Genomic DNA, 28,000 nt, shown 5'->3' on the forward strand with positions numbered 1-28,000 from the left:
TAAAAATCAAACGCTTTATTTTCTTTTACAAAAATACGTATTTGCAGTCATATGATAGTTATGATAGTTGTTACCAGTTTACATGGTTCCAAGAAACTACACAGTGCTCAGGTTAAATATTTAAGATAATTTAGTATAAGAATGGCCACTTAGTAATTTCTGGATTAGAAATGCTATTCCTCAGGGTGTGCAAAAAAAAAAAATCTGCAAGTTAGACATTAATGGCTGAAGTGGTGTAGTTTAACATAACAGAGACATTAAACTTTTGGTTATGAGTAATTGTATACAAACCATAACAGTATTAAAATACATTATTTTAATAAAAATACCAATGTGCCACTTTATATCTAAATAAGACATTTTTAGAAAGATTATATGAAATATTTATCATAAAAAAGCATATTCTTATAGCAGGATTATGTCATAAACTTTAAAAATTCTATCCAAGCACTTAAAAGCAGAGTGTTGCGTTTGTTGGTGTTTTTTATAACTGCGATCCACTTGCCATATAAAAATGTATGCTGTGTGTACGCTATAGCATTAAGTTTATTCTGCTTGAAACTGGTCAAAGCACAGCACTGCATGTGGAGCAGCTGAGTTCTTATATACCACTGAAACTTGTTCAAGATGATAAACATCACATTCTTGTTGCTTAATATGCAAGAGGAAATTACTCTTTATGCATGTCTGCTATATGCACATACCAAGAATAATTTCATGCTACAATCTTTTCTTGCCACAGTTTGACCTTTCCATAGGCTTTTTTCAGCTGAAGCCAACATCTTCTCTCTCCAGCCTCATTACCTCCTCAAACACTCTACTGGTGTAAGTACAAAAAATAAAGTAAAAAAAAAAATTCTTACAGGAGCTGACTGTTATGATCTTCAACTGAAACAGACCGTATATCAGCTAACTCTACTGAAACCACCCATTTTAAAATCCGTATCAGAACACCACTGTGTTTAATTCCTGTGATGGATACTGCAGGCTTACATTTACACCAGCAATCCACTTTAAATCCTGAATGTCAGCAGTTTAAAACCACCACTTAGCATACAATTACTTTATATTTAAGGCATGTGAGTAAGAGCACCCTAATTAACTGACACTGAATGGAAGAGACTTCTCTTCAGGAAATTTTTGTCAGCTGCCTTCTCTTCAAAGATGCTGAATTAATATAGTTTTGAAAAGATGGTAAGAAGGAGAAAGGAAGAAAGTTAAGAACCCATCTGACTATTTTGGCTGTCCCTGAAATAGCTTTGAAAGCAATGATTTACCAGTAAAATACCTCAACTGCAATGTATTCTGACCAAGTCACAGAATATGTCAGTTGTACTTATCACTAGATGAAAACTAAAAGAGAAAAAAAAAAAAAAAAAAAAAAAAGGCCATGAGACACTACATCAACAGGACAGTATAATATTGCCTACCCCTGAGTTAACAGGATTGGGTATAGCAGCACCAATTGGAAAATATTCAGCAATGCCAGCACTGCACTGTGGTCCTATACCGTGGTATAGTTTCATATGCCCACAGATTTTTCTTTAAGAGCACTTATTTCAAACATTATTAGATACAAAAATTCCTTTAGTTGCACTGGTATTTAAGTGGAAAAAAACAGTGGAAATAGTATAGTAGGCTATTCTTATTAGTACAGTCCAGTTGTAGTGTTAATATACTACTTAGAGCTGTGTTCCAAACATGGTAAGCCACTGTCTTCTGTGAAACTACACTTGCCTTTTGTTTTCTCCACAAAAAAAGCCCAATAGAAATCATGTTGTGCCAGTTTTGAGCAAGATGTCCTGCAAGTCATCTGGAAGTGCTAGTATAATATCATTGATGTGTGTCTGCAGCTTTTTCAGTGTGTCAGTTTTCACAGGAAGATGTTCTCTGTCGGCCTGTAACTGCAAAGGTAAAATGAAACATGATTTCTACTAAAAAATGCAAGTTTACCTTAAGACACACCAAAGTGACATACTGATCTGGAAAATTAATTCCTCATCTGCCGACTGAGTAGGAATTGGACAATAGCAGGTTTCCTCAACCTGGAAAGGTGGGGAGGGACTCTTTATCAGGAGGGTAGCGACAGGACAAAGGGTAACAGTTTCAAACTGAAAGAGGGGAGATTTAGATTGGACATGAAGAAATGCTTCACTGTGAGGGTGGTGAGGCACTGGCATAGGTTGCCCAGAGAAGCTGTGGCTGCCCCCTCCCCGGCAGTGTTCAAGGCCAGGTTGGATGGGGCTTGGAGCAACCTGGTCTGGTGGAAGGTGTCCCTGCCCATGGCAGGGGGTTGGAACTAGATAGTCTTTAAGGTCCCTTCCAACCCAAACCATTCTGTGATTCTATGAACTACACAACAGCGTGAGCTAACACTGATTTGGACTTTCAATAATCACAAGAAAGTCTGGGTTTCTTCTTCCATAAGAATTCAGCCTTGCTCCCACTCAGATCTGTCACAAAGTTCCAACTAGTTTTAAAAACAGGATCAGTCCAATGCTTCCAACATAGCTGGACTACGTTGGGAAGCTAGCTAACTTTTCAATCATGGCTGAAATGAACCATTCCTGTTTTAAAAACTTGAATGATTGATTCCTTGAGCTACCCAGACCTTAAAGAATATTTTTATTTAACTACCTGTAAACACAATTATATAATAATTTTATCTGGCTAAGTCACGCAAATTCGAGCTATGTTCAATGCAGTAACTTACCAGTTTATTCTTTAACTTTAAGACAAGATCCACCGTTTCTACTTCAGTATGTTTCTGACTCCAGAAAACCAAGTTCTAAAAGAATAAAAATTAAGCATTGAAATATTTATAGCAACATATATAATTTTCAAAAGTAGTATTAATTTACACCTACTGTTCGGAATGGGTCTTCTCCTTTTCCTTATTCTCATGCCATTTACTAAACTCATTTTACTCATGTACTGTCTCTACTGTGAACTGCAAAATCTGCTTTATTTGCATGTTTGCCCAGGCCTGAGCATAACAGGAGACTAGCACACAAACACAATATAAACAACTAAAATCTAAAAATCATGCCAAAAAGGCTTAGTTTCAAAAATAGCATCTACAATGCAAAATGGCAGTGAATGTTTACCAAATCAGATCTGCCAGCACAGTGAAATATTAAAATAGTGCCAGGTGGCCCTTTTGTTTCTGGGGCATTATAGGAGATTATGCAGTCAGTAACTAGTAAAATACACTCATTAAGTGAGCTTTCTTATGGAAGCTCTGTCCCCCTACTCCTCCACTATTCACCTATTAAAGACGTTTGCTCACGTACAGAAAGATGTTAACACTTGGATCAAAAGAAAAAAGCTAATAAGGAGCAGAACTAGTAACAAATTTGTGACATTTCCTTTTCTTTGCAGTGAGTTAATGTCAAATACAGTTGGACAGGTTCTAGATGTTATAATCGACCTAGCTATTGCCCTGCAAATTGTTTGGGATGCTCTATTTGAACAATCCGTTTGGGTTGCTACAATGTACTATTTGGGAACTGACAAGGCAAGGGATAGAAATCAATGGCTTTTTTAAAAATAACCAGCACAGTTTTTTTGTTTTAAAGCTGGGGTGTGATTACTTATTTTTGTTCTTCCTATTCCCTCTTTAGCTGCACAATCTCTTCTCTTGCGATACCTTTCTTTATCAGTTGTTCCGATTCAAATTATACAACGTAAGATCATTTACTGTGGCATTTTGTTATGTATCAATAAACAGATTTCACTTCTCAGCTTCCAATTCCTATGGATCAGTTGTAGGCTTATCTACTATCCGTACCTAATTAGTTTTCAATTTTCTATGGTACTCATCGACTTGATACCTTCAAAGCTATTAACTATATCACAACTAAAAATGTGTTGTCAAATGAAATGCCAAGAAAGAAAGCTTTCGGGGGGGGGGGGTGTGGAGGGCCATATTCAGTTTCAAAATACACAACAAACTGAAAGTAGTAAAAATACAATGACAGTTGTTATCAAAAAGTGAACTGTGTTTTTCACATTGCTCTATTTTGCTAAGTTATTTCTAGCTTGTACTTGGTTAACATAATCATGTTTTGCTAGATCAGACCTGACAAAATTGTCACGATTTTTATGTTCAACCAACGAAAACTGCAGGAGTAAAACTGATGTGAGGAAGAATATATTTTCATTACACGATGATAAATATAATCATAAGCACACATTTTTCTAACCTCATTACAGAGTGCTTCCAAATGAAGGGCCTCCAACTTCTGTGTCATTTCTTTCTGCCGGCTCCTAAACCAACCATCAAAGTTTGGTGATTTCAAAAAATGCCTGGTAAAACACAGAAGCAAAATACATTTTATATTTTAATTACAATTTTGATAACATTGTTTTCTAAATCATCAGATGTAAAGTAATTATGTTTGAGATTGAAGAAGCTATTGGGACCCTTTCTCTGTTTACTGTCAAAAAACATAATATTTTGAAGTGGAGAATGACAGGTGCTGCTATTAATCAAGACAAGGATTGAGAAAACAATGTAAAGAAAAGGTGTCTGAAAGACAATAAAGATCAGGAATTTTGTCAGGAAAAAAGAAAGACTCAGTTTGAAATATCCTTGGTTTTATCTCTGTGTTTGACTGGAAGGAAGAATAAAGTTAAAACCAGAAATAAACCCACAAATAATATGGGTATACAGAGCCTCTAGTGTTAGTAGCATCTTAAGAAAATCATTAACAGGTTACAAAGAAACAGACTTAAGTGAGTATAAGCACTATCAATTCCTATTAAACCATATATTGTAAAACTAAGTCTTATTCAAATCAATATGGATAATGTTTGCTCAGGGAAAAAGCATTTGTATTACTGATTTGTCTTCATGTATATGATTTCTTTCATCAGCATAAAAAATTAAATGACCTGTAAAGTCCTATCCAGTCTCCTTTTAAACCTGATGTGAGCTGTGGTCCTGCTTTTTCCAGTGTCTTCATGAAGTCATCTTGGCTAAACTGCCTCAGCTGTGGTGGACTCTATGGAAAGAAAAAACAATCATTAGCATACTATAACTGTTTTCTCTAATCACCAATTTCCAGCTCATTTGAATTATATTTCCTTACCTTCCATGGTGATATGCATTTTTGCAAAGGCATTAGGCTTGCCACGTAACGTTCCTAGGAAAAGGAAAAAGAAAGGTTGTTTGCATAACCAGTATTAACCACGTATACGTTTACTTATCACTTATGACCACAACGTTTTCTCTTCTAAGTATTGGTACAGGGTGGGGTCATGCATATTTACCACATGAGAGCATAAGAAGCTTATCTAATACCATTTGTATTTCCCAAATACAGAACTATGTCAGCAAGACCCCAGAAGAACACGAGGGAAAAGAGGACAGGAAGCAAACATATACGTGCAATATATATATTCTGAACTTCAGCCACTAGTAAATACTGTCTCTTTTCTGTGGTGATAGTCCACAGGTATCTTTATATCATGGGCAATTCTAAACAGTAATCCCACTTTGGTTCAAGTATTTGGAAGTGATTTTCAGAGTCCCTCATATAAACATTAAATACATAGCTAACCTAAAAATGCTGTATCAGCTGTGGGCATCTCTGCAGTCGCAGTGTTGGCAAAGGCACGGCTAGAGCCCCAGTGGGCTAATATGAGTAGTGGAGACATTTCTCAGCAAGGCCACTGCTGAAGCTTGATGTTTGACGATAGGAAACAGCTCTGCCTTGCCAGCTCACAACCACATCAATAATACAGGCTGCTACACATTTTGAAAGTGTTTGTACGCAAATGGCCATATATTTTGATCTGTGAATGTCATCAGCTTCAACAACATTATGAAAGGTCTAGTTTATCATCTGAAGAAACAAAGGACCTCCCCATATACTTTTCCTGGGGCAGAGAATGCAAAGGGTGATCTCACCCCGGAAACAGAAAAGTTTTAAGTTTCTTACTGGAAGTGAAAGTTTGAGCAAGATGGCAGGGAATGCCAAGGAAAGGTTTTAGATTCACCCTACATGTCCATTGTGTCTCAAAAGAGCAGGAGACAAAGACAAATTTTAAGGAAAAACTCCTCTAATCATTAACACCCAAGGACAAAAAAGTCTCTAGGGATGTCCCGGTTCTTGCAGACAGAATTGGACCTGATCATGCATGCTCTAAAATGATGAAAACTTCAGGTCATCCACAAAATGTGTTTAGAGAGCTCAGAATGGGACAGCTGATATGTAAACATCCAATGCCTGAGGTGTCACTTCCCAATTTTAACCACCTGCCTACAGAAATCACTTTACTTCACACAGAACTTTATGGGTTGGTGAAGTCCATCACTACTTGGACTCCATCCTGCCAAATGGTAGGTAATGCACAAATTAGAAAACAGACAGCAAGCCAAAGCCTACAAATCCACATGGATTGAGCAACCTAAACAGAATATTCATTCGTCAGCATAAAGGTCTGTCAGGAGTCTGTAAAAACTACAATACGATTTCAATTTACAGGACAGGTAAGTTTTTACTATTACATTAGATATAAATTCCTGTTTTACAGTTTAAGTAAACTGAGATCTCTGTCCAGAAGAAAGAAAAAAAAATAATCCATGAACATTAAGCATTCCAGCAAACTCTGCTGACTGGTTAGAAATGAGTCAAAATTTACCCCCTAACATGCTTAGAGATTTGAACAGGTGAAATACCATGTTTAGAGAGTAAAACCCAGGTATCTGCCATTTCCAGAACAGCATGATGCTGTACAATGAAATATTTTCATCCACTGAAAAAATATTCTCCATGTGACACCCTGATATAAAGTAGATGTATCGTAACATTCAGTGATACTCTCCGTTGTAAAAGTGTAATACCATCTTCTAGAGCCACCTGAATCTAGAGTTTCCTCAGAATCTGTTTTATTGCACCCAAAACCAGAAGAAATTATCACCCGATAAAGCAAACTCTTGTGAGTATCATTCTTTTACAGGAACAGCATATAGAAACTGCTGGGAGGAGAACAGAAAGTCTTGAGTTTTACTCTCTAGAAGATGAGACTCTGAGGAAAAACAAACCAGCTTATCACTAATAGACAAAACAACAAAAATCAGAAGGAAAATTCCTGAACAGAAATGAGAGTTTAAGGCACTAGATTTCATTAGTCTCATTAAGAACCTTCTGATTGCTGGACTGATCTCTACTACAGTTTAGAACAAAAACTGGAAGCTCTTTGCTGAAGTTAATAAAAAAAAAACAAAAAAAAACAACCAAACAAAACACTAAACAAAAAAAAAAAAAAAAAACCCCGAAAGAAAAAGGAAAACACAAAACTCTGAAAGCTTTCAATGTTGTTTTGGGATTTTCCCCCCGGATGTAAACCTGTATGGGATTTATGGCCAAGCAGAGCAGGACTGAGAAATGGCAGGTCATCATGAAAATGTCTTATACTCTAAAGTCCAAGGCTTGGGGAAAGAGCAGTACTGTGCGTGATCGTTGCAGTCACTGGTGATCTAGAAGCTGTATTTACTGCCTCCGAGGAAGACAAAGCATGACGACAATGATCAAAGCCTTCCCTAGAATCAGGGGACATAAGTCTGTTCAATTTGTCCAAAAGTTCATGCCTACACTTGTACAACAAGGTTTGATATTTAGATATATATTCAAATTGGCTTGTTTCTGAGTGTGGGGTCAGATCAGGTCTCCCAGTTAACCTATATTCATCTTTGCTTTTATGATCTAGTGAAAAGCTCTGTGTATGCGATTTTTCCCCAAAGGTATTTAAGTGTTTGAAATAGCCATCCATACTAAATTTCATTTGCCCATTTTTTTCTGAAACAGCAGGAATAATGAGGAAAACTGAAACCAGGTAAGAGAAAGCAAACTCCGCTGCAACATATTGGCCATTAACATTTCCTGACAAGAAATGAGACAGGGGTAAAGCTTAGTTTCAGAATAATCCTTTTGCAGGTTCCAGATGCTCTGAATCTAAGCAGAGACATTGCCTTTTTCTCTAAAGTCTCTTGTAACTTTTGTTTATGCTTGACATAGATGCAAGACTTGAAAATCCTGCAAATACTGCAGTAATCTGAGGAAAAAGTTGCCTCGAGGCCATAAAAAACTGCCCAAGGAGGTCCAACTGCTGAAATTTGTCCACTTCAGGTAATCCAATCATAAAAACCCTCCAAAATCACAAATAAAAAAAAGAAAACCAAAACAAAACCCAAACTGTCTACCTTTGGAGACGGACATTGTTCTTGGAAAGTCAGATAGAACACAGGTAAAAATGGAGTTGCAAAGGTAAGTTTGAGAAGAAAGAGAAGCAAGTGAATTGCCTAGAGGACAAGTAATGAAATGCTCTGTCTGGACAAGGCAGATGAAAGGAACTGAAATGTGCTAGATACAGTTTCTAATGCCAAGCATAACAGCTGTCAGTGCACAAATATGACTGGAAAAGGGGAAAATTCTCTAAACTTTAATGATTTTCAAGGAAAAGCATTACCACTAGAAGACAGAATAAATATTTAAGGGAAAAATTACCAATTGAATTGGTTCATTTTTCACATAGTAATAGAAAGATTTCCTTGTAGTATACCCTCAGCTATCAGAGAAAACAGCAGTTTGCTACAAGAGTATACACTTACAGAACTCTTCTTACTACAAAGTACTTTCCAACTCTGCCTTTCCAATATTGACATTTCTCAAGGTCAAGGGAAACACCCTTACTCTTAAATGAAAAAAAAAAAGAATTCAACAGTGGACAGGGGTTCCAAGACTTGAGGAAGGATTAAAGAAATTTCCTTCTCCACTCCATGTTGAAATACACACAGACAGTTTTGCTTTGCATAAATACTACACAGTACATCACAAGCAAATATCTGAAAATGCTGTCTAGCAACATATACAAAGAAGCATTCCTTTTTGAGACCTGAACCTTTTGTCTAGGTATGTGTTTCATTTTTCACATTAAGCTACAGCCTTCATCATTTTTATGCTAAGTATGGTAATTAAAGAATTGTAAGACTACAGTATTTTAGAAAAGTCAAGACATAGCTTAATGGTAAATGGGTGTAGTTCAAATATTCACAGTATCACAAAATGGTTAGGTTGGAAGTGACACCTAGAGGTCATCTAGTCCAGTTCCCTCCTTTTCCCCTCTGCACAAGCACGCGTGCAGGCTGCCCAGGACTATGCGTGGACAGGTGTGGGTTTTTTTAGTATCTCCAAGGATGGAGACTCCACCACCTCTGGGCAACCTAACCTGTTCCAGTGCTCAGTCACCCTCATAGCAAAAAAGTGTTTCTCATGGCTGACAGACCCTCTTGTGTTTCAATTTGTGCCCACTGCCTCTTGTCGTATCACTGGGCACCACTGAAAGGAGCTTGGATCCATCTTCTTTATATCCTCCCTTCAGATTTACATACACTGACGTGATTGCCCCCCAAACCTTCTCCTCCCTAGGCTAAACAGTCCCAGCTGCCTCAGCCTTTCCTCATATGCAAGATGCCCCAGTTCCCCAATAATTTTAGTGGCCCTTCACTGGACTCTCTCCAGTACCTCCATCTCTCTCTGGTACTGGGGAGCCCAGAACTGGACATGATACTCCAGGTGTGGCCTCACCAGCACTCAATAGAAGGGAAGGATCACCTCCCTGCTGGCAACACCTCTCCTAATGCAGCCCAGGATATCACTGGCGATCTTTGCATCAAGGGCATATTGCTGGAGGATGTTCAACTTCATGTCCATTAGGACCTCCAGATCCTTTTCTGCAAAGCTGCCTTCCAGCCTGGTGGCCCCCAGTATATGCTGCTGCATAGGTTTCTTTCTCCCCAGGTGCAGGACTCTGCACTTCTCTTAGCTGAAGTGCATGAGGTTCCTCTCAGCCCATTTCTCCATCCTGTTATGGTCCCCCTGAACAGCAGCACGACCCTCTGGTGCATCAGCCACTCCTCCCAGTTTTGTGTCATTGGCAAACTTGCTGAGGATACACTCTGCCCCATCATCCAGATGACTAATGAAGATGTTGAGCAGGACCAGACTCAGTGTTGACCCCAGGGGTACACTGCTAGTTACTGAATAGTTACCGGACTTCGGCTAATGCCAAAAAAGCTACTCCATATTACATATATAAAAAAAATCCATTAGTCTAAGAACTCACTAATGGAATAATGAAACTTTCTGTCAATTCCAAAAAATACCGCCGAAGAATCACACTTTGTGCTTCTGTAGGACGTTTCTGTTGTACACCCTTAAAAAAAAAAAAGAAATAAAATATCACATTAAGTCTGTTACCTCAAAATATGTAAGTAATTGGGGGGGGGGGTGTTAAGAATATTTATTCCAGTGTTTCAGTATTCATTGCCACAAGCCTACCATTGCACTGCCTACCCAGAACCATGAAAGAAAAGCAATAGTGTCCATTCCTTTTCCACAGATATTCATCCCTTCAATTGCTCATTTTTTACTTTCATGTAAAGAAATTCAAGGAAAGAAAAATTTCTATAAACAAACTTGTGCAAATCAGTTAAAGTTTGGAAGCTCTGATTCTTACACACCTGATGCATGGGATTGCTAGACCAAAGAGACTAGAGGGGAATGGCAGAGGGTGGAAAACCCAAAACATATGAACTGATGAATCAGTCCAATTCTCTATAAATTATTAAGCTAATTTCTTGAGTTCTATCATTCATGTTGTTATAGAAACTGCTAACAAGGCAGCAGCCCTTCTGCGATTAAGATACATATTTATCCAGTTATGAATTGAGGCAAAGGAATCAGAATCTAGTTCCATTCCAGTTACGTAGACAGAGCTCAGCCTTAAATGAAAACACCATATGACAGCACACGGAACAGTTCCCACTAAGAAGAGATTTGCAGTATTACCTTTTGTAACTGTTTAACAATTTCTTCATCTTTGTTCAAGTATGGCTTGTAAGAGGTATAAACACCTGAAGAAGAAAAGCAGCATAGAGCCAAAGGAAAAATGGAGTATGCTTTTTAAAATCAAAATACTGGTAATTTAACTCTGAAGCAACTTATTACCAGGTTTGGAGTCCAAAGTTTTTAGGTTCTTCAGTTTTTTCACTTTCACCTGCTTTGGAACTTCACCTGCCAAGACATTTGAAGCCACATTACTTTAAATTTCCTTCTCTATTACTAGATACTACAGTTGACGTACTACTATACATTGCACTGATTTTCAGAAACAGATACTTTCCTTTAGAAGACTTTCTAATATTGTAAGAAGCATTAGAATCACTGACAGGCATCCAAGTATATAACCAGAAACATCCAGTAAACATATGAATAACAGCATACAGGCTTTTCTCTTTAAATAAGGGTTCCTTGTTGAAAAGAAAAAAACCAACCAAACAAACAAAAAACAAACACAAAACCAAACCCAAGTACCAAAAGGACAACCTTGTGAATCAAAGCAGCCAAAGAAAAATACTGACTATATAGCAGTGAATGACTGTTTCACTAATTTCGAATTTTACTCCTCCTTCCTTTGTTCTCCTTAGGGTAACTGCTTTCAGGAACCAGTCTGGCCAAAATAAAAATTGTATACAAGAAATTAAAACAGTAGCCATGGATCAAGTGCTGTAAGAAAATTGATTTGTGTCTCCTTTTCCATAGACCAAACTATGTTTGTTTTGGTTTGTTTTGCAAATATATCCTTCTCCAGCCAGAAGACCCTAAACCCTGCTAACAGTCTTGCAGCCTCAGCAGAAGCTTCTTCTTGCATCTAGTTGGATACTCGACTTCAGTAAAGACAGTAGTATAAATTGCTATTGAAACTGCAGAGTGGGGAGAAAAGGGGAAAAAAATCCAACAACTACACAACAAAAAAAAAAAATCATAAGCCCTCTCTTTGTCCCTAAAGAAATAAAATTTCAACTTTTAAAGGCAGGTCAGACAGATAAATCTCTAGAACTTCCTAACTAAGCATTTCACACAGCTGCACCAAAACTTTAAAATTTCATACTTGAAACTGTATATCAAATTTTAAGGCAACCTGCATATATGGCATGGCAGATTAATTAAGATTCTCTTTTCCAAACCTTAACTACACAGCAGTTAGCTAACTCCACCCCAAACCTCCACCAGGTATTCTGAAGCACGGACAAGTGTGATATTTTAAAGTAAAGCAAAACCTTGCCTAATTATGTTGAATACAATACATAATCTTTAATTGTTTTGGTGTATTCAGTAACTGACTATAACCTATTCTTCAAAAATTAATTTAATGGTGTATTATCCTAACTGGATATCTATGCATTCCCACTTTCAGAATAGAATAGTGAACCTGTCACAGCAAACAGCTACATTCAGGAATCTCATATAATAATTAAGTACTGCAGTATTTTATTACAGGTTAGCAACTGGCACATTATCCAAAGATTACATTAAAATTCTACTCAATCATGTAAGGAAATCACCCAACTTGAACAATTACTAATTACTGGAATATTGCCAGATTAGAAATATATTATCAAAATACTGTCAACGAACAACTTTTTATATTATTGTAACATTCAAACTTTACTTTCACTTAAGTCTTTCTTTATGTGCACTTGTTATGACTGATTTATTATATTCTACTCATCCTAAAATTAACATCAGTAGTAAATGATCCTCATTTTAATACTTTATTGGTAGAGAAATAAAACCAGGATCATGTGAAAGGTAAAAACTACTACTACTACCACCTTTTGCATTTAATATACCAGATTTGGCAATACAAGACATACAGTTCTCAAGAGCCTAATGTCACTTGACAGATTTACATCCATGAGAATTTGGTTAGTATTAAACTAAATTAATTGAATTAAATTACATATGTTTGTAAATAAATAAGCACATAGTTAGATCTTGTCACACAGGATTGTAGAAGATACTTGTACTTTACCTGGAAGTTTAATATCTCCAATTCGGATAATGTGAGGCCAGTGCTGAAGTGTTTTAGCAAAAAAAGGATTTGTCACGCCTAGAATGACAGATGGTCTAGAAAAAATAATGACAGCATTTAAAACATGACAGTAAGAGCTTCTGTGTTAATGAATACAAAAGGTCAACTTTAATTCTTAACTTGAAATTACTTTCCTTTTGTATTTAAGAGTTACATTTTAAATTGCATGTAAGAGCACAGTAGTTTATCAAAGTTTTTAAGTTTTAGAAAATAGCAAGACAGATGTATCTTAAAGTCCAAATGGTAGTGGAGAATAAAAGTGACATCATCTGCCTAGACTCTTGCCTAAATTCTGCCCATTTGCAATGATGAGAACAGGGTATTATCTCATTTATTACCTGATTTTTTTTTTTTAAATGAACAGGATTTGAACAGGATTTATTTGATTATAACAAACTCAGTACTTGAATGTGCATGTCAATGTGACTGCTGTTTGTGAAACTTCTCAGTAAAGCTATGGCTCAGATGACATGATTAAGAGAGACATTTAATACCCTACTTCCTTTCCAACACTTCAGCGATCTTTGTTAAAAAGCAGTTATCAAGTGATGAATTACAAGCACATTAATAGCACTGTGCCCAAGCTCACAACCTGCTAGATTTCTTTGTCTACTCTGTGCATAGAATCTGGCTTTGAGGATGCATAGGGGCACCCAGAGAACAAGCAGCAGTAAGAGCATAGGGCTGCTGCTGCAGCACAGGCCTGCAGAATTTGGGATTTATAGCACTGTGATGAAATATCAACATATTTTTCAGTATAGTAGCTGCCATCCATTTTACAGTCAAACATTAGCTAAGGAGAGAGTCTAACTGCAAGCCTCATTGGAACTGCAATATTAGATTATCATCACTTCTTCAAACCAGTTTTAAAAATCCCAAATTTTAACACTTTCTTTACACCATCCTTAAGTTTCCTGTTTCTCAAGGCGAGGTGGGGAGAAAAACAAGTAATCTTCAAATTTTTATTCAATTTTTCTAGCTATATCATGATGGCAATTTGGCATCGGTTTTTAAGTTAACCTACAAACATTTCTGACTTTCATTCCTCCCTCCACTTGTTAATTGCAACTGTAACTAATATATATATATATATATATATATAAATATAAACTCATTAGGCATTCACAGACAGGACAAAAATCTGATCATACAACTCTGTAGCAATGTCTGGGCTATGGAAATGGCAATTTTCATCTCTCCATTCCATCTTAGAATGAGCAGCACCAAATTGTATCAGTTTCATAGTTTTTTCTTGCTTGTCATTGACTCAACCTTCACCAGAAAAATCACTTCTTCCGAGTTCTACTGCTGTTCAAGAATGTTCACCTGAAAACATTTCACTCCAGAAATTATTTATTTTTCCCCACTCATTTGAATTTAGTCTCATTAACAGGATTATAGAAACAGCTCATTTGCATTATTGATTTAAATTCATTGGGATTTGCAAATGTTGTTCATGATTCTTCAATGTTGTCATACATGATTTACAATCTCTCTTCCAAAATGATAAAGACCAGCGTCCATAAAAAGGTCTCAAGAGATTCCTTTGTTGTACTCTGAAAAGTTTTATCTTACATTCTTTTCATGGTCACGTAGTAAGAATCAACATAAGAAACAAACCAAGGCTCAAATGAACCCAAAGAATAGGCATCCTCCTTCTCCCTAGGAACGGATCAAGTCTAATGTAACTTAACTTTTAAATCGCCTATTTTGTGCGAGCCAAAAAGCAAGTTTCACACAGAACTGGCTTGGACCAATGTACACTAATTGACATTCTTTTAAACGGAGGGTGAAAGATCGAGGGTTAAAGTCAAGTAAGGCTTTCATTTATACACAAACAAAAATAGTCCTCCAAGTCAAGGTAAACAGGTAGCAAATCATGAGGAATCTTGTTTCACTGCTACTGATGATACAATAGCAAGAATTGGTAAGCTACCTGGTCACTTTTAGGAGCCTTAATCTATCATATTTACCAGAACCAATTCTGATTTTAAAGCACTGAAGTAATTTCTGAAAAGGCACGATAAATCAAAACATTAAGACAAAATATACCCCCTTGCTCCCCTCTCACGAAAGGTAATAAGATACGCAGAATCTGCATCATCCAGATTCTTCCCCTTCTTAAAGCCACTGCTTTAAAAGCCCATTTTCAATCTTTTCAAATTTTTTGTTTTCCATAAGAAAGCCAGAGCAATTCTAGCTCTACTTCAAATACTAATGCATGTACTGAACAACCCTTCTGTTTTGCTACAGAGAAGCAGATGCAGTTTTTAAACATGGGTTACTAAAGTTTAACCAAATCCTTCCTGGAATTATTTTTAGAAACTAAATTACATACTGCATAACCATTCCCATGGAATACAGTCTGAAACATAGTGCCTATGTTTGTATGGTTTTCCACTGCTGTATCTCTGGAAATACTTCCGTTGAGAGGAAAAATACAGTAAAAAAACCCCAAAGAAACAAACCAAAAAACCAACACAACAACCACTGCCTGTTCAGACATTAGAAAAAATTTATTTATAAAAAATCAGTGAATCTAACAGATGCCTCCATTCCCAAATCAAGTTGCATTTAAACAACATATAATAAGAAATATTGGAAGTGTATGTTCTCAAAATAAGAGTAGGATTAAAAAAAAAAAGAAGGGGAAAGTGTGTCCTTAAAGCAGTTTCAAACAGAACTGGTTTTGTATATTCATGGTCTTAAAAAATTATCTTAATTTCTGAATTATTTACAACTTTTTTTTTTTACAAATTTAGTAAAGAGATATTTACTTTTTAAATCATTGTCTGAACTAGGACATGGACTGGATTAACTTACAAAACAGCTGTATGGATGTTGAATTCTAGAAGTGGCTTTGTTTAGTAATAGCTTCAAAACACAAACAATTACAGAACAACTTCCCAAAGAGCTACTACAGAGCTGGTGTTGCATAGACAAATCCTTACGGAAAAGCAAAACTCTTCTTGCTTTCATATTTGCAGTTTTACTTATTCTGAACACAAGTATCCTATGAAGCTCAAACGTAGTTAAATGATGGCATTGGTTTGTAACTTCTTTATCCTACCTAACTGGAGTGAAAACTTAACTAATTACTGCACTCTGTAAGATAAATCTTATAAATAAGGAGTCTAAATGTAACTCTCTAATGAGAGAAATTCAGAACAGTTAAGCAGTATCTTAAAAAACATTTATGGTTACAAGTGGCTTTGAGCAACACCTTCACAATGAAGTTTGATTTACTTACGGGGCTTGCGTGCGAGTTGTATATTCTTTGAATTCACTGTCGTGTATGGTAAAGTATGGCCTGAAATCACTGCAGTACTTTAATGGTGAAATACAACTGCAAGGTAGAAAGAGGATAAGCTTGTTGTATGTATACACAGTGCAAAATTTCATAAAAGACAGAAGCAAATCTAAAATTTGTAATGCTTTGTTATATTCAGATCAAATGAAGTCGCACTCAGCTGCAATCTACAATGACTCACTTAGTCATCAGTTAGGAAGCTCCACTACATTTACCTAACAAGTGCCAACACTGTTTCTGAAGATTCTGATGGTGATGGTGCCATAACGACAAGTGGTTCTCCTAGCAGTACTAGTTCCCAAAGCATCTGAATGTGAAAGAACACTGGACAGAAACATCTAAAAACAGAATGAAGTATTTTAATACACTTAACCGGAAGAAACATGTATTTGATTAAGAACTGGATAAAAAAGAAATTTGTAGTAGTACTTAATAGGAATTTGAAAAATACAAAATACTGCTGTAAAATGGAACACTTAATGACTTGCTTAGTTATTGCAGTTTCAGCCTGCGCATTGTCCAAACGATTTTTTGGACAGCTTTAGACAAAAAAAGAATATTGAAAACAATACTGATAAATGTTAGCTTGCAAGCTATGAGACAGCTACGAGATATGCGTTATGGAACTGTCATAAACCTTTGACTTGCGGGAATTTACAACTAGGAATAAATCAGTCCAAACTCCTACCTGAAGAGATCTACTTCATGAACAGTCGGTAAAGCCATGGAGATCTGAGCATCTGCCTAAAAGACATCGCAATGCTTGTTTTTTAGTCATCAGAACACCTAGGTATTAAATGAAATAGTTTCCCTTAAACGCTTACAGACAGTAGATGGTATATACCCTAATTATTTACCACTGCTGCAGTACATACTACATTACCTCCACAAGTACCTATTTTTGTGTGTGAAAAACAAGATTTCCCCCAACACACACACCAATTATTGGCATGTAACTTTCTATCCAGAAAATATATAAAATACTGAAGCTGTTTTAAGCAACAGTCACGCAGCACACAAAGGCACAGACAGATTTGGTTTATATCCATCTTCTATGGCTACAGATTTTTAATTTGGTTTTCATCCTCAAAAAACCCTAGTTTAGTATAGTTTCACCCATTAAAAGGATGTTCAGTAATTTTCTCAGCCAACTATCCTCATCCAGGAGTTGTTGGACATCCCTCTTCTAAAGTACTTGCGGTAACTGGGTTTGAACACCTTTTCTATGAAGAATCCAGCTCAAGACTCCTCCACTCAATGTTTCAAGACTGTGAATTTCATTATTAACAAAGTATATGAAGATTCACTACCAGTCTTCTATGAACAACTTTGAAGTAAAAGATTGAAGGCAGATATTTAGCTTTGTCTTGGGGTTATACGCAAGTGAAGTATCTAATCTCTACCTGGTGCATATTCTGTACTATCGGCGTTGTTCCAGGCTTGTCACGGTATGTTGGAATCCGTAACTTGGAAAGAAGAGAGAGATTGTTTTTTTCTTGGTATCAAATTCAGTAGAGACTTAAAATACCGCCTTACAGACAAGATGTAACATTTAAAGAGGATCTACTACAGTATGATGTTTAATTCACTCTACAGAATATCCACATAATGAATACATAGCTGAAGACTACAGATCATTGCTACAGCAATCAATATGCAATACTATGTAGTACTACATTACAAATTGAATATTAGAATATGAAAATTATACTTCAGTTAAAAAAATATTACCAATAATATTAGTCACAACTATTACAGTAACTTCAATAAAAATACATGTAAATGTTGGTGAGAATGATCTGAAATAAGGTTATGGGGTTTTAAGATACAGAATTACTTTTAGAAAAAATCCTCTCCTGAAACATCAGACATCCTGGTGGGTATGAGGCAGAATCCAAATAGACTGAACAACATAAAAATATTTTTCTGACCTCACAGTCTGCCTCTAAGTCTCGAGTACTACAAATTTAATCACACTGGAAGCTGGTGCGCACCAATGAATGTAATTTATACACAACAATTAAAACTGACTGCCCAAGCAGCGTAAAACAACGGGGACAATATCACTGAAGATGGTAATTATGGCTTTACTCAGTTTAAGAACACAATTTCAACTCTCATGGATAAGAATTGCCGATGAGATAAATGCAGACAATACCCAAACAAGTCATATCTGACACTCATCATCCAGAACACAGCTTTATTACATTCATGTTTTCAGAACATCTTCAGAAACTTCTCCTTCCTCTCCCTGGTGATGTACATATGTCTAGTCATAAACTTGAGAGTATATGCTAAGAATGTATTTCCAACTATAACTTCTGGATCCACAGAATCCCTTTCATTTCATTTCATGTGAAGATGTTACAACTCCCAGAGGCCCAGTTCATAGCCACTATTTAACCTCTACAGTTCTTCCCCATGCACTAGATACAGCTTCTTTAACAGCTTTCTTCAGACATATTTCACTTTCATTGAAAATTATCAACAGACCAAGAAATTAATTTCCAGTATGTGGGCAAAAAAGAGTTTTACTTGTCAAACTTCAGAACAAGAATGATTTTCATCGATATATTTAATTTGCCTGACTGGAACTTAATTCTCAGTATTTTGAAGTGTTACTTAATGTTTGATTTGACAAATATAATTGGCATTAAAGTCTCCTCGAATGCATATTCCAGAAGGATAACATTGACACTGCAATTAGTAATTGTATCGAAACAGTGCTTTGTACTATCTACAAAAATTACATGTTAACCTATGCACCATAAAAGCTCCTCCCCCCAATCAAGGAACCTCATCGAGATCTCCCAGACCTTCACTCTGAGTGGTGCATACACGTATTCCTGTTCTGAAGTACGAGACGCTGAAAGCAAGGCAGAATACAGTGAGTACGCATGCAGTACAGGTAGGGGAAACCACCCTCAGAGAAAAATAAGCACACAAGTATTTACCTTCATTATAATACCCATAATAGGCAAATGCAGTATTTTCCCTGGAATTGGTGGTGGCCAACGATCAACATCACTACAAACTTAAAGGAAAAAAAGTATAATTTATAGCTAGTTTATATATGCTATAACCCATGATATTGTAGTCACCTTTGTGCACACTGATTTTAAATTAGTGCTTATAGCCCACAACAGTTCTACTTATCTCTTGATCACTCTGAACTCTAAAGAAGTTTTACAGCCTTTTTGACATTCTTAATGTATTATTTTGTTAGAACAATAATTTTTCATTTCAAGAAAAGTGTCCTCTTGTCTTCCTTTTTGTAGCAACTAGACTTGAAATTAGTTGAAGAAATGTTATATGAGAAACCATGCAAGTACATATTACAAAACTTTGGTTTCCACAAATTGCTGCTCAGTGAAAGCACAAAGACACAAGTGTTGTATAGGGCAGACATAGTACAAAGAACACAGCACTTCTAGGCAAAGAGCAAATAACTTTCCCACTTCACCCTCTCTGGCTCTTAAAGTTCTACAGTAAGTCTGAGGCACCTGTTATCAATGCTGCTCTGCTGCTTTTTCCTCAAAAAAAAACCCAAACCACGCAACACCTGCCCCCACCCCCCCGATGACATTTGTACAATTGCTTAACAAAGGTTGTCAGAATGCCCAAAAGGACTCAATTTGAGAGGAGTACAAACTAAGGATTGCCATCAGCTACTTGTGCTGAACAGCTGGTCCCAAAACATACAACAACAAACCTCTAGATGTTTTTTAGGGGGGAGCTTCAACTCTCCCATGGAGGATCCAAAATTAGATTAGGTCTGTTCAATGATCTCGAAATCAAGCCCATTTGCTAAAGTGTCAACCCTCTACCCTGCAATAAGACAGAAATGCAAACGAGATTGCAACAGTGGTGTTTGTTATTTCCCCAAAAGAAGTTTGTGATATTGCACGAGCTCTTCCAGAGCCACATAATAGTACTACTACCTGCTTCCAGGAAAGCTTCACATTTTTCAAAATATTCTGGTGCTATTTGCTTAAGCATGGTGCGAAAGAGATTGACATAAGGTAGCTTGCTGATGAGGACCAGTGACTGGAATAAAGAGTAATAAAACAAAAATGTAATTTTAAGTTAACCCTTTCCCTCAGTTCTATTGCAGTTCTACTGGTTATCCTCAGAGAACACCAGGTGTGATTTTTCTCAGGCATGCAAGCCGACCACAAATTTGACTACAGGAAACTGCAAACAAACAACTCCCAGAAGTTTCCAGCTTTCTGTTTTTAAACACAAAAAAAAATTCTGTTCTGACAGCGTAGCTGAAACATAGCATAGGTGATGTAAAATTAGACCAATTTACTATAAATCAACAATGAATTTAGTTAAGACAGCAAGATACTCTTCCAGCTCCTCTGAGGTCACTGAAAAAATAATTAATTTCCAAATTAATATTTTGCTAAAACAATTGAAATTACCTTCTGGAAGTAGCCTCTTTTTAATGATTTGTCTCGAACTTGTCTGAAATATACATAACCGTAGTAATAGGCTGGATCTTTCTGCAAAAAAAAGGAAAGAATTCAATACCACAACCTGGTATGTCGTTCCTTCTGAAGCGTTCGATAAGTATTTTAAAAGCTTATTTTCCCTGCAAGCTCCAAAGTTGATTAGATACAATAAACTAGAAGGATTATTCTGTTTATTTGCATTACTTTTTTTCAGGAAGTACTTCAAAGAAAAAACAACACTGTATGGAAACAGCTGTGCTTTCTGGCTTTATGATTTACGTCTACATTCTCCTGACACACCATGAAAGCAAAAATAGAATTAATTTCCTGGGGAATAAATCAACACTCATAATTTTTCCAAGTAGCACTAAAAATATTTTAGCAATTAAAAACCTTAAAGCCCTGACTTGAAGAGATAAAAACTAGTCTTTCAACATATTCGTTTTATAAAAGATTCTTGGAATATTAAGGAAGCACGCACTCACATTTCAAAGACAAAACATTATCTTCATCCTTCCTACGAACAGGAATTCAAGTATTTGCCACAAAAACAGATCTAAATTGAGTTTGAGAATGAGACTCCCACTAGCATAGTTAAAGGCCTCAATATGGCACAAGGACATGCTGAGAACTACTTTTTGGCCACTACCTCTTTTAGGTAATTGCGCCATCTTCAAAAAATAAAGGGTGGAAACAGAGAGACATCTCAACTTTTTTTTTTTTTAAGTTATAAAGCACTTCAGATTTTAAAAAAAAGTAATCATTTTTACAATTTGATCTACAGTAATAAAGTAGGTCAGGTCTTCAGTTTAATTCCTTGCAGTCCAAACCCCACAGTAATAAAATTTAAAGAATAGTCAACAGAACTAATTATTAGTTAATTATCATGATAATGAAATGCTACAAAAAACATTTGCTTAGCTTTGTCTTTCAGGACATCCAGTTCAGAGATTTTGTTTTTCAACCATTAAATTTAACATTACCCAAAATAAATTAACTTCATTTTTTTCTTATTTCCAACCTTTAAGTAAACTGGTAGATCTCTATCCAATTGGTCCAGAAAACAACACAATGAGACTTTCCTTCCAGGAGACCGTCGAAATCTAAAACAAAACTGTGTGTCCCCAAGACAACCTACATAGGGGGAAGAGATAAACAACAAATAGACAGTATTCTGAGTTTGAACCTTGTTTAACAAGAGGACTTCTTCACAGCCGAAGAGGTATAATAGTTTCGGTTCATTTACCTTGCACTGCTATTGTGCCCTGCTATTACGACCATTTATATATTTTTATTTTTACAAGTGAACAATTCGGCATCTTTGGCAATGATAAATACCCTCCCTTCAACAAGAAGAAAAAAAAAATGTCACTCTGCCTCACAGTGAGTTTATTAGACTGTCATGTCCTTACACAGCTCCACTAATGACTGTCCTCCTACTGTTATTATACATTTCATTGGTATGCCTGTACAGTTCTGAGCATCTTAACGACATCATTTCTCTGTAGAATGACTGCACTTAGCCTTTTTTTTTTTTGTCACCAAACATTTCACACCTAAGTCACACTGTAAGAGTGTATTATGCTGGTCTCTTACAACTCCATGTGCAGGCCTAGGACTCAGTATTTTTGAAAGTCGCAAAACTAACTGCAGAAAACTGAGTGAAACTGAGTTCTACTTCCCAGTAATACTCCCAAGGAGTGAAGTTTCCCTTCATTTCTATCAAAATAAATTTCTGAAAGAAAAATGTAACTAAGTATACTGACTATTTGCAAGCTGAAAATATATTTGGGCTAAGTTTCCATGAGGTATCAAAGAAACTTTCTCCAAGTGGAACACGAGAACTGCCGTATCAGAAATTGTATCACACTTACTCTCATGGCTGTGTTCTCACCATTACAAATGCTATCTGCTGTTAAAAGAGAAGAAGCTCCAAAAAGCCTTTAATTCAGGTAGAAGCTACATAAGCTGAACAGAATATCCTGTTCATGGGAATAGTGATAAGAAGGACTGCTAGAATCTTCACAGCATGCAGGTATGTTACTCATTCTAGCAAACCTTTAAAAACATCCTTTTGGAAGGCAGTGTTATTAACATGAAAATGATCAACTGAAAGACAACCTCCTGAGCACTGCCAACCTGTGGCAAGCAGACTATCTTCACCCTAACAATGTAAACGTTTATATAAGTGATTGTAAAAAACAATCCACTATTAAACTTATAGCTACTGTTACAGCAGTCAGGTTCCAGCTGGCAAAGGACACTCACTTCTCCATATTGAACCTAACATCCTCATTACTGCTTTGCTCTTTCAGCTTTCGGACATAGTTTGCAAAGACCTCCAGGAAAAAAAAATCATGAAGTCACTACTGATTGTCTGCACTCCTCACAGCCGTCCTGTCTTCTGTCAGCCAGTGCTAACTGACTAAACAGTAAGGCAGAGCTCTGTTCTCCAGGTAACTATGATTCAGACTTAATTAAGCTCAATTTCATCTTCTCTTTCAGTCACACACATACTGTTACAGTAACCACAGACAGCCCAAACCCTCAGTCAAATTCACTGGCTGTGCAACTGGCAGCATGGAGTAACACTGGCATGTTCAGAGCATCCAGGTCTGACTCTTAGAACCCATTGAAGTTGCAACAGAAAACCCATAATGCACCAAGACAAAACCAAGAGTAGCAAAACATTGTATGATGGGATAACCATCCAATTCAAACAGGTAATTAAAGCAAGTGCTTAGCAATATGGATCCAACCACAACAAGAAAAAACACAGCACGTGCCAATAACACAGCACTAAATATTTGCTCCAAGTTTTCATAGCCAGTGCCCTTCATCCAAAAGGGAAAAAAAAGCTATTATAATGAAGTTATACACAGAAGACCTAGAAGTAAATTACCCTTAATCATTACTATGTTGAAATATCATTCAGAATATGACGGTGGCTATTTTAACAAGCTCTTCTGGCATGCATAATTTGAAAAGATGGGTAAATGTCTATTATTTCTTCAACTATCCATGTAGAAAAGCCTAAAGCATTATTATAAAGTTAATGGTACCAGGAAACTTAGCTTAAAAACACAAAAAGTGTCATGATCTAGTACCCGATTAAATCCATTTTCCCCCCAAACTCACAACCACTGCAAGTCCTAGAATGATATCTATTTGTAGTTAAAAAAGTTCAATTAATCTTTTGAGCCATGAAAACCTAAGGACTGACCTCAAATTTAGCTGCAAGCTAGTAACTTCCTTCACTGCTATATTACACACAGCTTTTCTTTTTTATGTTACGGCCTATAATGAAAAAATAAACCATAACAGATCACATACACTCCCAGATAACTTCTAGACCACAGGTTTTATGTACGTAATCCCCCTATATCATTTAAACTGCAGCCTACCAAGAACAATCAAGAACCTACAGGTTCTTAATAGGGATATTACAAAAAGCATAAAGGTGTGATTTTTTTGTGCTGAAAGTAAACCCTCCTTACATATACCTACCCTGCCTAACAGAACTTTACTACCACTCTTATTTGGAAAAAAAAAAAATCCTAATGCATTATTTTGTACCTCCAACACTCCTTTTGAAGGCTGGACAGATTTACAGGCACTAACAATGACAGTAATAAGAAGATGTTGTTAAGTCATATTCTCTTTCAATAATAGAAAGAAGCTCGTCCTCTATTTACATACAGGATATCAAGAACAGAGAAAATATCTTAATTTTAATGACATTAAGACAAAAGGGAAAAATTAGGCAAGATATTTTGTAAAATTATGTAAGGGCGAGCTCACACACATATTAAAAGCACACATCTGCGTCACCCCACATGAGAGTTGTTATGCTGCAGAGCAACCAAAAGCACAGAGTGAGAGCAGCTATAGGGCCAAGTCTGTTACTACAGGTTTTGACTTTTGTACAGAAATAAATGTGAAAGCAAGTGCCTGTACTGCTGCCATATCTTTTTGCAGGTGGTCCAAGCCATCAGCCTCCACCTTCTCTTTGGCAGCAGAACAGTAAAGGTTAGATTAAAGAAGAATTTAGCAAGCAGGACCACACACGGCAACAGAAGCATCAAGAATAAAGATGTAAGATAGTCTAGGTTTTCCCTTCACAACTGTTTTTCCTAAATGCTTTTGAATTTAAAAGTCAGTTTCACTGATAGAAATTTAGAAAACATACATTTACTCCTTTATAAGAGGAAGGTTCCATATCCCTTCCATTTGCTTTATTAAACTGTTCAAATTCTGTGCCTACACTCTTCTCTACAATGACAATATAATTATTTTGTTTAAAACTGAGATTAAGATGTTCATTCTTTACTTGCAAAGTATCCTGAAATGTCTGTGTGTGTGTCATCTGGAAGGTCTTCCTTCCATTCCTGATATTTCACTTACATAAAATAAGAAAAAGAATTCTCAGACCTTACTGCAATACAGACAATTACAGTTTTATATTTAACCTTATTTGCAACTTTTCTGCATTGTAACATTAATTAAGATATTCATATAAGTATTTAAGCTACACCCATGAATATATACTGTCAAATTCTACCTTTTTAAACATAGCTTAGTCCAACAACAGATGGCTACAGCATGAAGGAAGCGCTTACCTGAATTGGAATCTGGAAAAGACAAATAGCAAATATTGGTTTTCTGAAGGGTGGGGAAAAGAAAAGAGAGCCGTTATATCTCCTGAAATTACTGAACTAAAAACAAATTATGTATTTACAGAGCAACCATGACTTACCTCTTTATCTGTGAGTTTTGAATGTGGAGGATATATTACCTACAGGAAAAAAGTATTATTTTATTTGGAAATAAACTGGGTATATATAAGCAGTAAGCTTCTATTAAATATTTTTATGATACAACCCTCAAATTCCTGCCTAGCCTTAAGCTATTTTCAATGGCAAGCTATTAATACTATGTCTCTGTTCTTATTCTTGATATGTTTTTAAGCTAACTTGATGACCCATCTTTACAAGGTATTTTGGATACCAGTTGGACACCATATAGATACATTAAGAAATTTAGAGTACTTGAGATTTTTGGTGCAACAGGTCTCAAAGGAGAGCAAGATGACATCATTTAGATTTAACTTGTACATACAAAATGCAGCAGATGACTCCATAGAAAGCCAACAACACATTATTGTCCAAAATCTGTTGCAATGGATAGTTAGGTGGGAGGAATCAAAATTCAATCACAAAACACCCTCTATATTACCTTGGGGCATGAACACTGACCCCAAGTGAGAGCTGGGAACTGTGAAAGCATGGAAGACACTCAAAAAGCCATAACTTTTGTACTGACAGGAAAAAAGTAACATTTATTTACTTGTTTTTACAACACAAATCAAAAATGATACAACAGAATGTAAGATACGGAAGCACTACCATTTAAAAAAAAAAAACCTGGACATTCAAAACCAGTGATTATGCAAGTGAGAAAAGAACATACAGGAAAGCGGACAAATCTGAGATAGCTGAAATTTCAGCTAAAGAGTTCCTAAAAAAAAGCCCCCAAACTACTGAAAGGGGTGGCTAGCTTGTAAGCAAAAAAAATTCAACATGAATTCAAAGATTACCTTTCAAAGAACTAGCTTAATCTAGAGTCCTCATACTACCATACCGCTAACATCCAGATATCTAATTTAATCTCGTTCAACAAAATGTAAGTAAATGAATCTCCTGATAATATAATGCTATCCTACTCTGTAGAAATCAATAAATACATCCACTGGCCAGTCTCTTCCTAAGCAGGCTTTCTGTCCCCCGGCCACAAAGTCCGTGACTGGAGACCAGACCAGACTTGAATTCATACTCCTTTTCCACACTAGCTGGTGTATCTTCTCAGAATTCCAACTGAAACTAAGATAATTATTCTTCCTACAGCAACATAACTGAAAAAACTCAGGCCTTAGTTATATAGACATTGTAAGTTTCATTTTATATGTCCATTCAACTAAAATTCATGGGACTGTTAACTAAGGTGTTTGCTACTCTGCTTCCCTCAGCCATCAAGCACTACCTGCTTAAGTCACAGGTTATAAAAAAATGCTTGTCTTTGTTGCTACCACCACCTTATAACATCAGGCAAATACAACTCATAATCAGCACAGTATGCTGGTTTTTTATTTGCATTTCTCTTGCAGCCAACAATGCATATCAATTACGTATTTTAAATATTGTAATAGCTAGGTTGGTTGAATTCTAGGGCAGTCTGCCATACATTCATGCTGGCACCACTTTAACACAGAAAAAAAAATAAAAAGATGAGACATTTTTCCCTGCACACCAACTGTTTGCTGCACAGTCATATGGTGAACATGGTGAAACAGGATGTGAAACTGATCCAAAGGATAATTCTTCTTTCCACTTTATTTTTCAGCCCCATCAGTTCCCCAGTGCAGCTGCGTGGATGTCTGCCTGTTGCACAAAAGGGCGAAGAGCAGCAGGGAGTTGGAGACACCCGCAGTTTGTGGCATCCTCGCAGCTCGACATTCATTTAAAGGTGCAAAGAACATGCTTCAAACGTTTAGAGAATTTATTTGCGTGCCTCAGCGACCTGGAGAACACTTACTTATGAAGACTACTTGCACTCACGTTATTATTATACTCTTTCAAAACCTTTACCATCTAGGTGTCAAGGAAATTAGCGCTATTCGAGTATAAAGAAGTCCAATGGCGCATTTAACGCAAATCTTGGCGCGAGATGAAAACCGCTCACCACGGCAGGCAGCGCAAGGAGAACGGCTGTCTGACGTCCCCTGAACTCCCCTCACGCTCCGCGACAGCCGCCGCCGTTTCCCTCAACACCCTCCCGCTCTCTCCGCTCGCCATGGCCGCCCCGCCGAGGCACGGCCCGGCCTCCCCGGCCCTCCGCACAACCACACTGCTCTCCAGACGCCGCCGCGCTTCCCCCGCTGCTGTGCAACACCGGCACCAGAGGAAGTGCCCGATTCCGGCGGGCCCTGCCGCAACGCCGCCCGCCCCGAGGGAACGCTGCCCGCAGGCCCGCCGAGGGTGCGCGGCGCCCCGCACACCGCCGCGGCCAGGCGGCCACCGCGCTCCCTCCGCCTCACGTACCTCCACGGCCTGGCCCAGCTCCAGGTCGAAGCCCACCACGCACACGCAGTGCAGCCAGGCCGAGAAACGGTCCCAGGGCAGCAGCGACAGGCACCGCTCCGCACCGTCCGGCTCCGCCAGCAGCAGCGCCGCCGCCGCGTCCTCCCCGGCCTCGACGGCGCCGCCTGAGCCCCGCTCCCGCAGCGACATGGCGC

At 37.2% G+C, this 28,000-nt stretch overlaps 1 protein-coding gene across 1 annotated transcript; it reads right to left on the reverse strand.

The window, feature by feature from the left end:
- DENND6A (DENN domain containing 6A) lies at positions 1–27,995 on the reverse strand. The gene is made up of 20 exons (XM_086469809.1): positions 27,807–27,995; positions 25,466–25,504; positions 25,329–25,371; positions 21,731–21,843; positions 20,680–20,760; positions 20,194–20,299; positions 19,207–19,286; positions 17,656–17,718; positions 16,941–16,996; positions 16,468–16,590; positions 16,193–16,288; positions 12,883–12,977; positions 11,016–11,081; positions 10,857–10,921; positions 10,132–10,221; positions 5,094–5,147; positions 4,897–5,006; positions 4,206–4,308; positions 2,714–2,788; positions 1–1,904 (listed from the first exon to the last, which is right to left on the reverse strand). The coding sequence occupies exons 1-20, from the start codon at positions 27,993–27,995 to the stop codon at positions 1,773–1,775; spliced, it is 1,779 nt and encodes a 592-aa protein (XP_086325935.1). The 3' UTR covers positions 1–1,772.
- Positions 27,996–28,000: the final 5 nt, after the last annotated feature.

Source organism: Leptosomus discolor, chromosome 9 (assembly GCF_034619465.1).
Source record: "Leptosomus discolor isolate bLepDis1 chromosome 9, bLepDis1.hap2, whole genome shotgun sequence".
NCBI lineage: Eukaryota > Metazoa > Chordata > Aves > Leptosomiformes > Leptosomidae > Leptosomus > Leptosomus discolor.

What these genes read in the sequence shown, in the direction of transcription:
- DENND6A (XM_086469809.1), bottom strand. Translation starts at nt 27,995, where the DNA reads ATGTCGCTGCGGGAGCGGGGCTCAGGCGGCGCCGTCGAGGCCGGGGAG. An exon ending in TTATGGGTATTATAATGAAG is followed by an intron (nt 17,719 to 19,206) that starts GTAAATACTTGT and finishes CTTCTTTCCAAG; the next exon opens with TTACGGATTCCAACATACCG. An exon ending in GACTGGATAGGACTTTACAG is followed by an intron (nt 4,309 to 4,896) that starts GTCATTTAATTT and finishes GTGTTTTACCAG; the next exon opens with GCATTTTTTGAAATCACCAA.